At 37.2% G+C, this 12,248-nt stretch overlaps 1 protein-coding gene across 2 annotated transcripts in view; it reads right to left on the bottom strand.

Annotated features, from left to right (window-relative positions):
• USP22 (ubiquitin specific peptidase 22) overlaps positions 1–12,248 on the bottom strand; it is a 99,377-nt gene that overhangs the window by 49,377 nt on the left and 37,752 nt on the right. For both annotated transcript variants that reach the window (XM_040574255.1, XM_040574256.1), the window contains exons 2-3: positions 11,599–11,731; positions 504–617 (exon numbers count right to left, since the gene is read on the bottom strand). In XM_040574255.1, coding sequence (XP_040430189.1) covers positions 504–617; positions 11,599–11,731 — 247 coding nt within the window. The remainder of the gene's footprint in view (positions 1–503; positions 618–11,598; positions 11,732–12,248) is intronic.

The following is a 12,248-nucleotide window of genomic DNA, read 5'->3' as shown; positions in this document are numbered from 1 at the left end:
TGTGTGTACATATATTTGTGTGTAAATATTTCTACATAGATACTGTGCGTGTAACGTGAAAGCACAGGTGTGAAAGTAAGCTGGCACGTTCTATTAAAAAACAAAAACAAAAATCACACACAAAGGTGGCATTTCATGTGAGGGGAACAGACTTCTTGCCTATAACACCTACACATTAGCCTAAAGGAGCAGATCGTCACATTTTCTACCTAGTACAGATCTGACTGATATTATGCACGTTTTGCAGGATTAATGTTAGATCTTTTATATATATTTTTTGCAATTAAAGCTAATATATTTTTACAATACCTACAATTAGGTGTGGCGCACATGTTAAAAACTAACAGTCTAACTCCTGGAAAGCACTAAACATCTCTCTCCCATGGCCTGCACAGCTATTTCTAAAGAGCTCTTTTCTTCCCCTTACTGTTTTTTGCCATTGACAAATGGGAGGGACAGGTATGATTAAAAACAAACAAGAAATTCAGGCAGGAAAACCAAACCTTGTAATTTCCAAGCTTTTCGTTGTTCTTCTTTGGCAATTTGTTCCATGTCTTTGTCGTATATGTAATCTTGACACATAAAGCAGTATATACCCCCATACAACAGGTCTATGGCTGCAAAACAGAAGGGAAGTTGGGGAAGAGGGAAAAGACATGAGTTCATAAACTAGAAGACAGGCTTTTACAAGCAGGCTTCCAAGTTAGGCACTCTTTCTTCTATGCAGTCCACAACGAAATATCTATATGTTATAATCTTAAAAAAAAATGAAAAAAGAAAAAACATTTTTTTCCAGTGATTGTATGACTTATTCAATTGCTTCTGGCACAGCAAGACAACAAAGCACTAGCTGCCTCAAAATTGTTGGAAATTTTTACCTTTCAGACATAGACATAAGTAACCAAAAGTCATAATTTCAGTCACTGACTGCTCTATCTGCAAAACTACTACTGCACTGTAATCCTAAGATTTGATATACAAGTTTGAATTGTTTTTTCTATGACTTATATATTCAAAGCCATTAAAATGATTAGAAAGCACCTATTTAAAAACCAACTGAGAACTCAAATAGAACAGAAAACTTAAAAGATACTTGTCCAGGGACACAGCTTTCCACAGTAGTTTATTCCACAGGTTAGGTATCTCACAATTTGCTTTGTTTAAAATGTTATTTTTAAATGGACATATGAATGTTAACAACATTTTTCTTTCACAACCCTAAAGAAAATAAAGCCAATAAACAAAATAAATCAGCTAACTGGGATATGACCTTTTGCTTGTAGATAGACCGAGGGAGGAATAAAGTGCAAATTAATCATAGCAAACCGCTGTTTTTCAGCACATTGAAACATACAAAAGCCAAAAAGAAAAACAGAAAATAAAATAGTAATAATAAAATACAATCTGCGTCTAGCAGACAGCTGAGTAGCACATCACCATCTTCCCTTTGGAGTACATCCCTCATTTATTTTATTTCTAAATTCCTTTTATTTCTGGATACATAATACTACGAAAATAATGTCACTACAGTGGAAACTAGTTTTAAACAAAGGAAACGATTACCACATTAGGTGGCCTGCAAGAAACAGCACCGAATTACTCTGAAGTCGTAAATAAGCATAACCACATGCCACACGGCAGGAATTCCGCTGTCCGTGCTACCAGGCAGCAAAGGTAAATCTTCCACGCTGACAGTGCCACGACCAGCTCCAGCCACACCATGCCCAAGTCAAACTGCAATATGCAGCAACTGTGAGCAGCAAAAAAACCACCAGCTTCAGCAGAGGTGGAATTAGAAGTTGCAACGGTATCAGACGTGGGCTCTGATTAGTGCTCCATCTTTAACTTCAGTAATAAAATTAAGATTGGTAAGGTTTCTAACCATATCTCATTCATCCTTCATGGCCTCTACCCCTATCATTTAGTCCTTTGTGTCCTTTTTTCCTCCTCTTTCAAGATCTCTTTTTCAATCATTACTTCAATTTGTCTGTTACTTCTGCTAAGTAGTAAAGAGATCGATAACTTTGAAGAAGTTTGCGTAACGTCTACTAGCTGTCATCTTGCTTCTGTGTCTCATTATCTTATTCTTTTGCTTTGTATATTTGAACCACAATCATTTTGTGGAAAAGGATAAGGATGGCTTGCATTACCTTGTGTAATGTCTGGGCCGCCAGGGTTTTCACCCTGCTATCTGGAAGACGTAAAGTCCTTTAACATGTTATCACAGAAAGGGAGGAGGACCTTAACTGCAATGGAGACCAGTAATGAAACACTATGCCATGTTAGAAAAAAATCACAGTTATGCTACCCAGTTTCAGAGTTATATAACATTCACCCCATTATTATAACACCACCAGTTATGCGCAATTATAAAAAAAATTGAAAAATTCAAGTATCGGTTTCGAAAAATAAAATCTAATGTTGCCCTCCGTATTTTGTACTTTTAAAAGACCCCAAAACAGCCCAGTCAAATAAAAAAGGCTAGAATATTAGATTCTAGCAGAATATTAGATAAATGGGGCACTTTGTGTGCACTAATACGTTCACTCTACCATCAAAATGGGTAGCCGTATGTTGTGCTTCCTTACTTTTCCAAGCTTTCTAGATTTACACGTGTGAGTGATGAATGTCAAGACCAAAACCAACAAGAGATCACCTTACATAAGCCACTTATTCAGAGCAGAATGAATTTCTGGTGTAAAGAATCAGAAAGTTTAACAGAAACACTGGCTTAGTAAAAGCCGTAATTGTCCACTGCCTGATTAAGGACTCTTGAGAAAACGTCCTCTGTTCAGCATACTTATGTGAACAATACAGTTGTATATATGCCAACACTTTTAATGTCATTAAAAAGACTGCAATAGGTTTTGGACAAATTACCTCAAGCACCAATAAAAAGGAGGTTACACAGGCCTGATTGTAACATAGAGGAAGGTTAGGAATTTCTAATGAAAGACAAAAGACAGCTGCTCAGTTTCAGGATCCTAGAAAAAGAGAGCCCACTGGTAAGGTCTGTAAGTTTCAAATTAGTGTAATTTGAATTTTTAAACTAAATGCTCTGAGGCTCTACCCCAAATTGAAACACCAACCGGAAAATTCAGTAAAAAACACTACAACAGTTAAGTATGCAAATGCACGTTACAAATTTCATATTCACATTAGCATTTGGGATCACAAAACTAACAAAAACGGGCCTCAATTTCGTAAGAAGTTTGGGAACTACTGACCTAGAAACAATGCCTAGACGTTTCAGATTAAACTACTGCTAACTTTGCCACGATGTCCCACATTCCTCACTATGAATGTCCCTTTTACTAGGCTCCTCTAGGATGGCTGCTACTCCTACCTTCCAGGTATCTGCTTTCCTATACGCTACTACTCCCCCCTCTGAAAACAAGCAAGAAACAATTCAAGAGTTTGAAGATACTTTTTTTTTATTTAACTTTTTTTTCTCCAAAAATCAAAGCAAACATTTAATTAGCCCTTATCAGTGTATTTTAATTCAGTTTTTATCTTAATACACATACAAAATTGATTACGCTGCAAAACTAAAATATGCATTCAGTAGAAGCATAGGGTTTTTTCTTTTATAGGGAAGAACCAGAAGCTTAAAAGAATTGTCATGTCATCTTATTAAATTTTATTATTCTGCATTCTTGACCCAGGAATACAAAATACTTACTTGGGGGTTCAGAGGCAAAGTAATTCAATAATGAAAAGGCCTCTTGCAATGTAACATTTTTCTTTGCCTTTTATATCTTCTATACTGACAACAGGCTACCATTATTCTAAGTCACTTCTCCTCATATCCCTTCATATATAAACATCTAAACAGATGCAACAAAAGCAGAGAAAAAGTCAAAAGATTTTTATTTAAAAATACAGCCATCAGCTAGAAGAAACACAGGCATCACAGAAAACCATGGAAGAATGAAAGCAACTTTATCAACTGCTGCCAGTGACAATAAATTTCAAAAGACAACAATTCAGAGGTTGAAGTATAAATTTAGGTAGCAAAAGGTCTTCAACCCCTCCCCGTCTGGAAGCCATGTGATGTGTTTTGTTTCAGCTTGAGTGCTTTACTTTGCCATATATATCCACTGACGTCCTTGTGAAAATGTTGAGACCAGATAGTGGGAACAAGATAACGGTACGTAAAAAAGCAGGTAACCATGCCACACCTAGAGCACGCGTGTGTGCAGATCTTAGCCAAGTAAGAAACGTGTATGTTTAGTTTTTGAAAGACCCAGGTGAAGAGAACTAATGCTGCTCAGCTAAATATGGGATGCTTCACTATAATGTATGATAATCTTTCATTAGGTGACTTATTTGTGATTCACATTTTGGTATCTTCCTTGGAAAGCTCATAGCATTGACGGATAACAAAACAGCAACACAGAATTCAGGTCTGTGAATTACTATACTAAATTCACACCTTTATTTTAGGATAATACCTATAATAAAATTAATTCTGATATGAATTTTTGTGACTCAGTCTTGGCATGTTACCAACCTGAAATCAACACACATGCACATTCTTTGCAAATCACCTATATTCCGTTCAACTCCAACATATAAATTAAATTGCTAGTTTTTAAGACAGTATACTAAGCCAATATTCTAGGCTAATTCATACTCATTTCATTTCACACCTTAACTGTTAATCGTTAAACCATTTTCAGATATTAGTCTCAAGTTCACGGTAAGTTTCTGATTGCCTTCTTCCTGTTTTCCTGGTACCTGGAAACTTCACCACAGATAAGATTCTTAACTGATAAGATATTAAGATTTACAGGCAAGACAAAATCTCACTGATCTCAATTAAAAGATACATACATACACACACCAAAACACCCTAGCAGACACATCTGAAGCATTCATTGACTTGTATACTTGATCTTTTACAAGGAAAAAGTGAGCAGACATATTACAGGCTAGTTACTTACTCTTTTCCCTCATCTTTCGTGTTTGTCACAGCGATCGCAGCCTTATTAACTCTCCAAGTTACACAACAGGTATACACACAAATGCGTGTGCATATAGAGATTCCCTGGTAACCCTTATGGAATCTAGATACCAAAAATGTTTTTATCTGTTAGTTTAGAGGAATCGTGGTCTGTCAGAATATTTATGTGAATTTATTAAGAACAGAATATTAACTCCAGCTCCTTAACCTCATTCAGGAAATACACGTATCATATACACGCACACTACCTACATGTGTGTGGATGCACACAGTATACAACAGAGCCTATACCTAAAGCTGCCCATCAGTTCCTATTGTACAAGATGCTTTGCCTTTTTCCAGTCTTTTCCCTGCCCTTCTGTGACCTTACAAACTTCAACCGTTCCCTTGTTTGCAGCAAACCTTTGAAAATTTAAAAGGATGAAAAAGCCTTGTGGCTGAAGCACCTTTTTCTCAATCCCACAAAATTTTACTCGGCTTTAAAAGGGAGAAACTGTTAAACGCTGCAGATTTAATCTTCCTTTGAAATTTGGGGGCAGAATCCCGATGTCAGTGACCAGGTTTTGTGCTGCTCAATATGACACGATGCAAACTGCTTATAGTCATCTGCATATTCTCATCTGATCAATGCAGACTTACCTCAAAGCACCATATTCAATAAATGCAGCAGGAAGGTCCAGAACTGCACAGAAGTTAGCTGGGGCTGAGGCAAGCAGATGTATGCAGAGCTGACAATATGCAGGCAAGTATTCGGGAGGTGGCTTTCTGAGGGCTAAGAATAGTCCAGGAGCACAGAGAACTCTTCAGGAGTCATTTCTGATACCAAGAAGAGCTTCTGTGAGAAGGCTTACAAGAGCTCACAGCTACCTGCACAGTTACCAGAGCAACTCCTAGCAGAAGACAAACTGCAATAAACAACTGCCTGCCAGCTTCTTACTACTTCAGTCTGGTTTATAAAATTTATGCCACGGTAGAAGCAAATGAGAATTTGCTTTGTGTTTGGTTTTTTTTTTTTTTAATGCAATACTTTGCATGATGCATCCTAGAACAGATTTTTTACTGGCTATGAGAAACAACCGAGGTTCACATTCATATGCCCTATAGCTGACCAACGTATCCAAAATGCTTTCCTCCTCCTCTGCTTCCCATCACCGACCCTCTACTTTACATCACAAGAATATTATTATGTTGAGATACAAAGAGTTCATGCTTCCTATTATGAAGTTTCATATCATTTTTATTCCTGTAGGCAACGAGGCTATTTAGTTCTTATCAGGGGACTACCCAGCCCTCCTCGGTGTAAGCAATACCTCTGAACTTTGTGACCGCCACAAATTCCACCCAGAGACCGAACTCCTCCTCAGTTACTGCCAAATAGCAGAAAACATGGACTGATTCTGCAAGTGAAGACTACATCCTGCTCACACTACTTTCAATATACTTTTTATCAGCCTCCCTTTATTCAGCCTCACATACACAATTCTTATATTAATCCCTGTCATTTCTACCTAACTAGAGATTTCCAAGGGGACAAAATGTCAAATTCTTCACTTGATCTAGACAAATTAGGTTCAGTTTGTTTGTTTGTTTTAAGAGAAAGGAAGTAAGCAATTATCGAAGACATGTTAATCTGACACGATGAATCTCTGATAGAACTGTAATATAATAAATCCTATTTTCCATTTGCCTTCATCTCCTTAAGAGGCTTCTTGCTCCAACACCTACAGTAAAGCAAAGCATTAGAACCCAAGTCAAATCAAGAGGCTGGTAAAATGCCCAGATGACCTTTTCTACCCCTTTCTGGAGGTGGATGCAAAAGGAAAAACCAGACAGCTACTCTGGCACTGCAATACACTGCGCTGGGAATTGTGTTAATTGCCCTTCCGCACAGGGAAGTATAATCAAAGTCTCACTTGTTTACAAAAGAACTCCACTTTGCTGCCATCGTGCAGAATTAACATTACTGTCAATACTTTCCAACTCAAATGGAAATTAAATATTTTTTACTATCATGTCTTAACGTAAAATTGTTCTGTTTCTACATATTAAATTCCAAGAGGCAGCTACACATTAGCAGCAGTGATAGGATTTTTTTTCCTTTGACTGACTTTATGTATAGAAACCAGTTTTTTGTTGTTTCATTTGAATCAGATGAACGTTTTTAGTTGTTTTCTAAGGAAAGTGGAAATTTTCTGAATTCTACAAACATTCTCACCTTACCCTACGAGCATTACTACTATGCTCACCCATCCAGTTCCTCTCACCGCAGACTTATTGGAGCATATACTTAGAAGAACCAGTTCCTCAACAAACAGTTTGTGATCTAATAAATAACGAATGCACTCTAAGAGGACTCATTTGAAAAGGACTATGTTTGCCAGTCTTCTTAGAAACCAAATGGTATGTCAGTTTTCCAACTTTTTCTTATTCAGTCATTTAACCAATGAACCTCTGTCCTTCTAGTTCACTTATCTCTTACAGGGCCTCAGAGTAGACCAAGACTTCAACCAAAAAATATATTATGTGCCATTTCTAAGATACTACTAAATTGTCAAGAGAGTATCTAAAACAAATACAAGCGTAGTATGGAGATGCAGGAGTTGGCTCCTACCAAGGATTAGGTCTACAGAGCTTTGACGTTATAAGTGAACTAATCTAACTCAGAGTATCTGTAACATGGATCTTCCTTAGCCCCACACCAGTTATTTTTCTTGCACACATGCATGTGTGCATTCATATATAAAAATAAAAGCGTGTGGGGGAAAACTGCCAAGCAAGGTCACATAAATATTCCATTCTGAAAAATCAGCAATTTTGTTTTCTCATATGATAAACCTCCCTAAATAGTTTTAGATATTATGTAAAGGAAACAAACTATTCATTCACAGAGAACATTAAAAATGAAACCGAAAAACTACGTAACAGCAACATGGCTCTGAAACAGAACAGGAAAAATTTGAGTAGCCTCAAGACTTTGAGGCCCTGGAAAGGTTGGTCTTATATACCTCTTTCTAAAAGTTTTCACATCGGTGTAGAAATTGCATATTGCTTGAACAATTCCCATCCTAGTGGAAGTATCAACCTACCACGGTGAGCCTGTGCAATGCAGAAGGTTTAAAAAAAAGGTTAAAAAATCCATATAGCTGGATTTTACTTCACCTACCCGCCACCCATATCCACGATTTAAGGAATGCATTCAAGCAAGTACAGTATTATTAACAGGCAAGCAGATGCAAGAGCACAGGTATCACTGTAAGGTCATGATGCGAGTGTCTAATTTGTATTGCTCAGGGAAGCAGAGATAACAAGGAATGTATTTTAAGAACACTCTAGACTACGATCCTGAATGCTCCTGAAACATATAGCAGTTAGCTGCAAAAATATCACTTCCAGTGCTCAGACAGCTGTTACAGCTGAAATCTACGATATTTCTTAGAACCCTGATTAAGTGTGCAACTCCTGCTAGTCTCCATGGAGACTGATGTTGGCTCAGCAAAAAGTCACCAAGTGTTTTAAAATAATTCCTGTTCGTTTTGAAATTTCTAAGCACTTAACCCATTTCTGCCTATCGGATGTTATTTCTCCAACAAAAATTGCAGCAGTAAATGCAACCAAAAATACTAGCAAAACTACACATTTTTACAGCTCATTTCACATGCAGCTGGAAGTTAAACACCAAAACATACATTAAAAAAAAGGAACCTCCAAAAGCAGAAATCAAGCAGTCAGTTGTACTATCTTCACATTGTATGCGTGTGAGCACTGAGTACTTTCCATTTAACTGCAAACAAATAGTTCTTTGGAATGATATTAGACGGTATTCTGCGTCAACTTTGCCCCTTTTTATCTAAAGGCTGTGTATCTTTTGGTAAGTACTCTTACGCACTCTTGCAGTTATTTTCATGGTGTGACACAATTAAGTCTTTAAGCAAGAGTGCATCCTCAAAGCACCTACCTCCTCTGTCCAGTTTTTCTTTTCCTTTCTTTCAAGGAAACACAAGACATTTCACTATAGCAGACACCAGCAAATTCTAACTTGCACAAAAATTAACATGGAAGAATTTAGGCTTCCCAAATACATAGCTAAAACAGCAGCTCACAACGTGTACAATTAAAAGGCTCTTTTAAAAGAGTTGTCCTTAAACACAGCAAGCTTGAAGGTAAAAATATTACAATGTTTGCGCAGTATCCACAGATAAACAGCCAAATACCTTCTAATGGTCTTTATTTAGCACTGTATTTTTTTAAACCCTAAGCCTGGCCATAAGCTTAAAGTGGCACAAAGTGTTTTTTTATACATATATACATTTTACCAGAAAAACAGATTTATTTATTTATTTATTTATTTAACTAGAGTAAAATCCTTAGAGTTTTACTAATTTCTACTTCTGCATTGGTAAAGATTCCCAAGCAACCTAACCAAAAGAACTGACCTTAAACACTCCTTGGAGATTATACCATGTAAAAAGTGATTTAAAATATCATATAGGTTTTTTGGTTGCCTTTTTTTTTTTTTTTTTGTCCTGGAACATGAGCACATTGGCCTACTTCTGTTTTCAGCATTTCTAAACCAAACAACGCCCCACTTCCAAACCTCAACCTTTGTATTACGGTGAGCAACACGTTGCCACTGAGCCATCATGCAAAGAAAAAAAATTCAACGAAGGGCTGAGGTTGGAAGGGACCTCTGGAGGTTATCTTGTCTAACCACCCTGCTCCATCAGGGCCACCTAGAGCACGTTGCCCAGGACTACATCCACATTTCCAGATGTGGCCTTATCACCACCCACTGATTTCAGGTGTCTTCTCATAGTAACACATTTCATTTTTCCTCTTACGGTTCTTATTTACAGTACAGCTATCTGTGCTTCAGTTTATACTGAATACTGATGCCTACCTTGACACCAAGAATTATGACCATGTCACTCTCTAAAAGGCCAGCAATTTCATAAACATCGTGGATATTCAGTACTATTTTTACAGTATTCTATTTTTGAGACAGTTTAGAAACTTAAGCTACACCACTACGAAGTCTGCATTTTTCTTTCTTGACACATGGAGGAAGAAAGTATAACAGTTTGCTGGTTTAAGTCATCTTTTCCATAAACAGTAAACTTACATGCAAGTTTCTTAAGCACAGCATTACACGGCGCTATGGCCTTCTAGTGCACTTTTGTCTTCAAGGAAAATAAAGACTGTTCCGTTAGCACTTACAGTAAGTGAAATGAGAAGGCAGCCACAACAGTAAAGAGAAAATTTATTTCAGGAAAAATGTCTTTTTTCCTGTATCATTCTATCAAAAACGTATCTTCATTCAAAGAAAAATTGTGTTGTATAGCAAGCAAAATTGGATTCAACTGTAGTTCTGATTTTTCGTAATCTTATTTCCCCCCCTCAATAAATATTTCATTAAAAATGTTCTCTGTATTGCACCCTACTTCCTTCTTTCAAGACCAATGCTTTCTTCTGGTTTCTTCCTTCAAACCAATGCTTGCTTCTGTTTTTGTTGTGGCTTTAAGTAGCAAGCTAAACAACATGAAATCCCAAGGTCTAGCATCCTCATTTTCCTTACTTAAGCTAATAAACATTTGTCACAAATAGATTATGGTCATTTGACATTCAGAACCAATTTAGTCCCATTGGAACCAACCTTGATGACTTCATCCTCCAAATGAAGTTTAAAAAAAAAAGTAAAGAAAAAATAACTTCTTTTTTTTTTAATTTTGAGCTAATTGTTGTTCAGGATATCACCGTGTCATAGTAACAAGCACAATGTTGAAATAAGTACAGTACAAGGAAAACCTCAAAAAACAGAAAATTTGCAAAGCTGACCTGATCTTGGAAAAGGGCTAGGAAAATGTTTTGGATAATACATGGACTTGTATGAAATATCGGTGTTCATTTGTCCCTGTAATTCTTTAGTGCTTCTGTTCACGGGAAGGGGTTACATACACAACTGCAACTTGAAATGCCTGATTACAGTTATTCAAAAAAAAAAAGTTTTGATGCAGAGCTGTTCCATGAAGTTTGGCTACCACAGACTTAAACGTGGTAAACAGAATTCAATTTTTTGGAAATAAGTATAACTAATTTGATAAGGAGGGAAGAAAAGGATACTTTCCCTCCCTGCAAGTGGCTAGGGAGGGCAGAATCACAGTGAATATTGTTCTTGTAAATTTTGTAATATTATAGCATCAAGACAAAACAAAACAGCGTTCTAAACTATAAGAAATGAGTAACTTATCTGAAAGCAAGGCTGAATTATTTTGGCTTTGAACATTACAAACATGAACATGACTCTAGTTTAGTCACTAAAATGACCATTTTTCAAACTTAGAAAAAAGTCAGCTGTCTACACGCATTTTTGTTATTTTCCCCATATGATGTTAATTCATAAATACTAAGATAAAAAATGAATTATTGCTGCTTAGTACGTTGTAGACAAAAAGCTTATTGGTGATACAGTGCAAATTTAAGCACCGGGTTTAAAATAATGCCACTAATCAACCCAGAACACAAAAAAAATTATCTCCTTGTCTAATGAGCTTGCTACAAGAACACACCACCTTACTGGCCTGGAATTGGAGAGGCTAATACAAAGCAATGGTGAGTACATCAGGATGACAGCTTACCTAAATTGTGTCGCTTTGTCTTGGCGTGCTCGTGAATATGTTTCTTTGTAAAACAGCCAAAGAAGACACAGTAGAGGCAAGAGTGGAGTCTATTCAGGTGGGCACCACACATATGACAAATGCACGACTTTGCCTGAAACAGAGAAAGATAAACACAATAAGAACAACGGAAATATATATATATCCAAGTCCAACTAAATGGATGTAGATCTAACCACTAGCTTTCTCTTTTACTCGATACTTTTTGAATGTTGCAGGCCAGCAGGGGAACCAGGAGTTCTGCCTCCGTGTGACAAAAACACCAAGTAGATGTCTTAACAGAGAACTCTCTTCCATTTACCCAATACATTTCCAAGTCCTGACAGAGAGTAGGTCTCCTCTAAGAGCTGACGACAGCCAAACCATTTACAGCCTGTAATTTAATGAACGCTTCAAGCAGATGTAAGCAGGCACTGCTACTTGTATCGAGACCGGGGAGAGATCTGGATGCATCCTCTCTCTCTTGGTTCTTTGGGAAAAGGTTCTTCCCCGCGAGAGTGGTCAGGCACTAAATAGGCTCCCCAGGGCAGTGGTCATGGCCCTGAACATGCCAGAGTTCAAGAGGTGCTTGGATACTAATCTCAGACATGGGGTTTGGTTTTCAGGTGATC

This window comes from Cygnus olor, chromosome 15 (assembly GCF_009769625.2).
Source record: "Cygnus olor isolate bCygOlo1 chromosome 15, bCygOlo1.pri.v2, whole genome shotgun sequence".
Taxonomy (NCBI): Eukaryota; Metazoa; Chordata; class Aves; order Anseriformes; family Anatidae; genus Cygnus; species Cygnus olor.
This window is presented reverse-complemented; position numbering and strand designations above follow the sequence as displayed.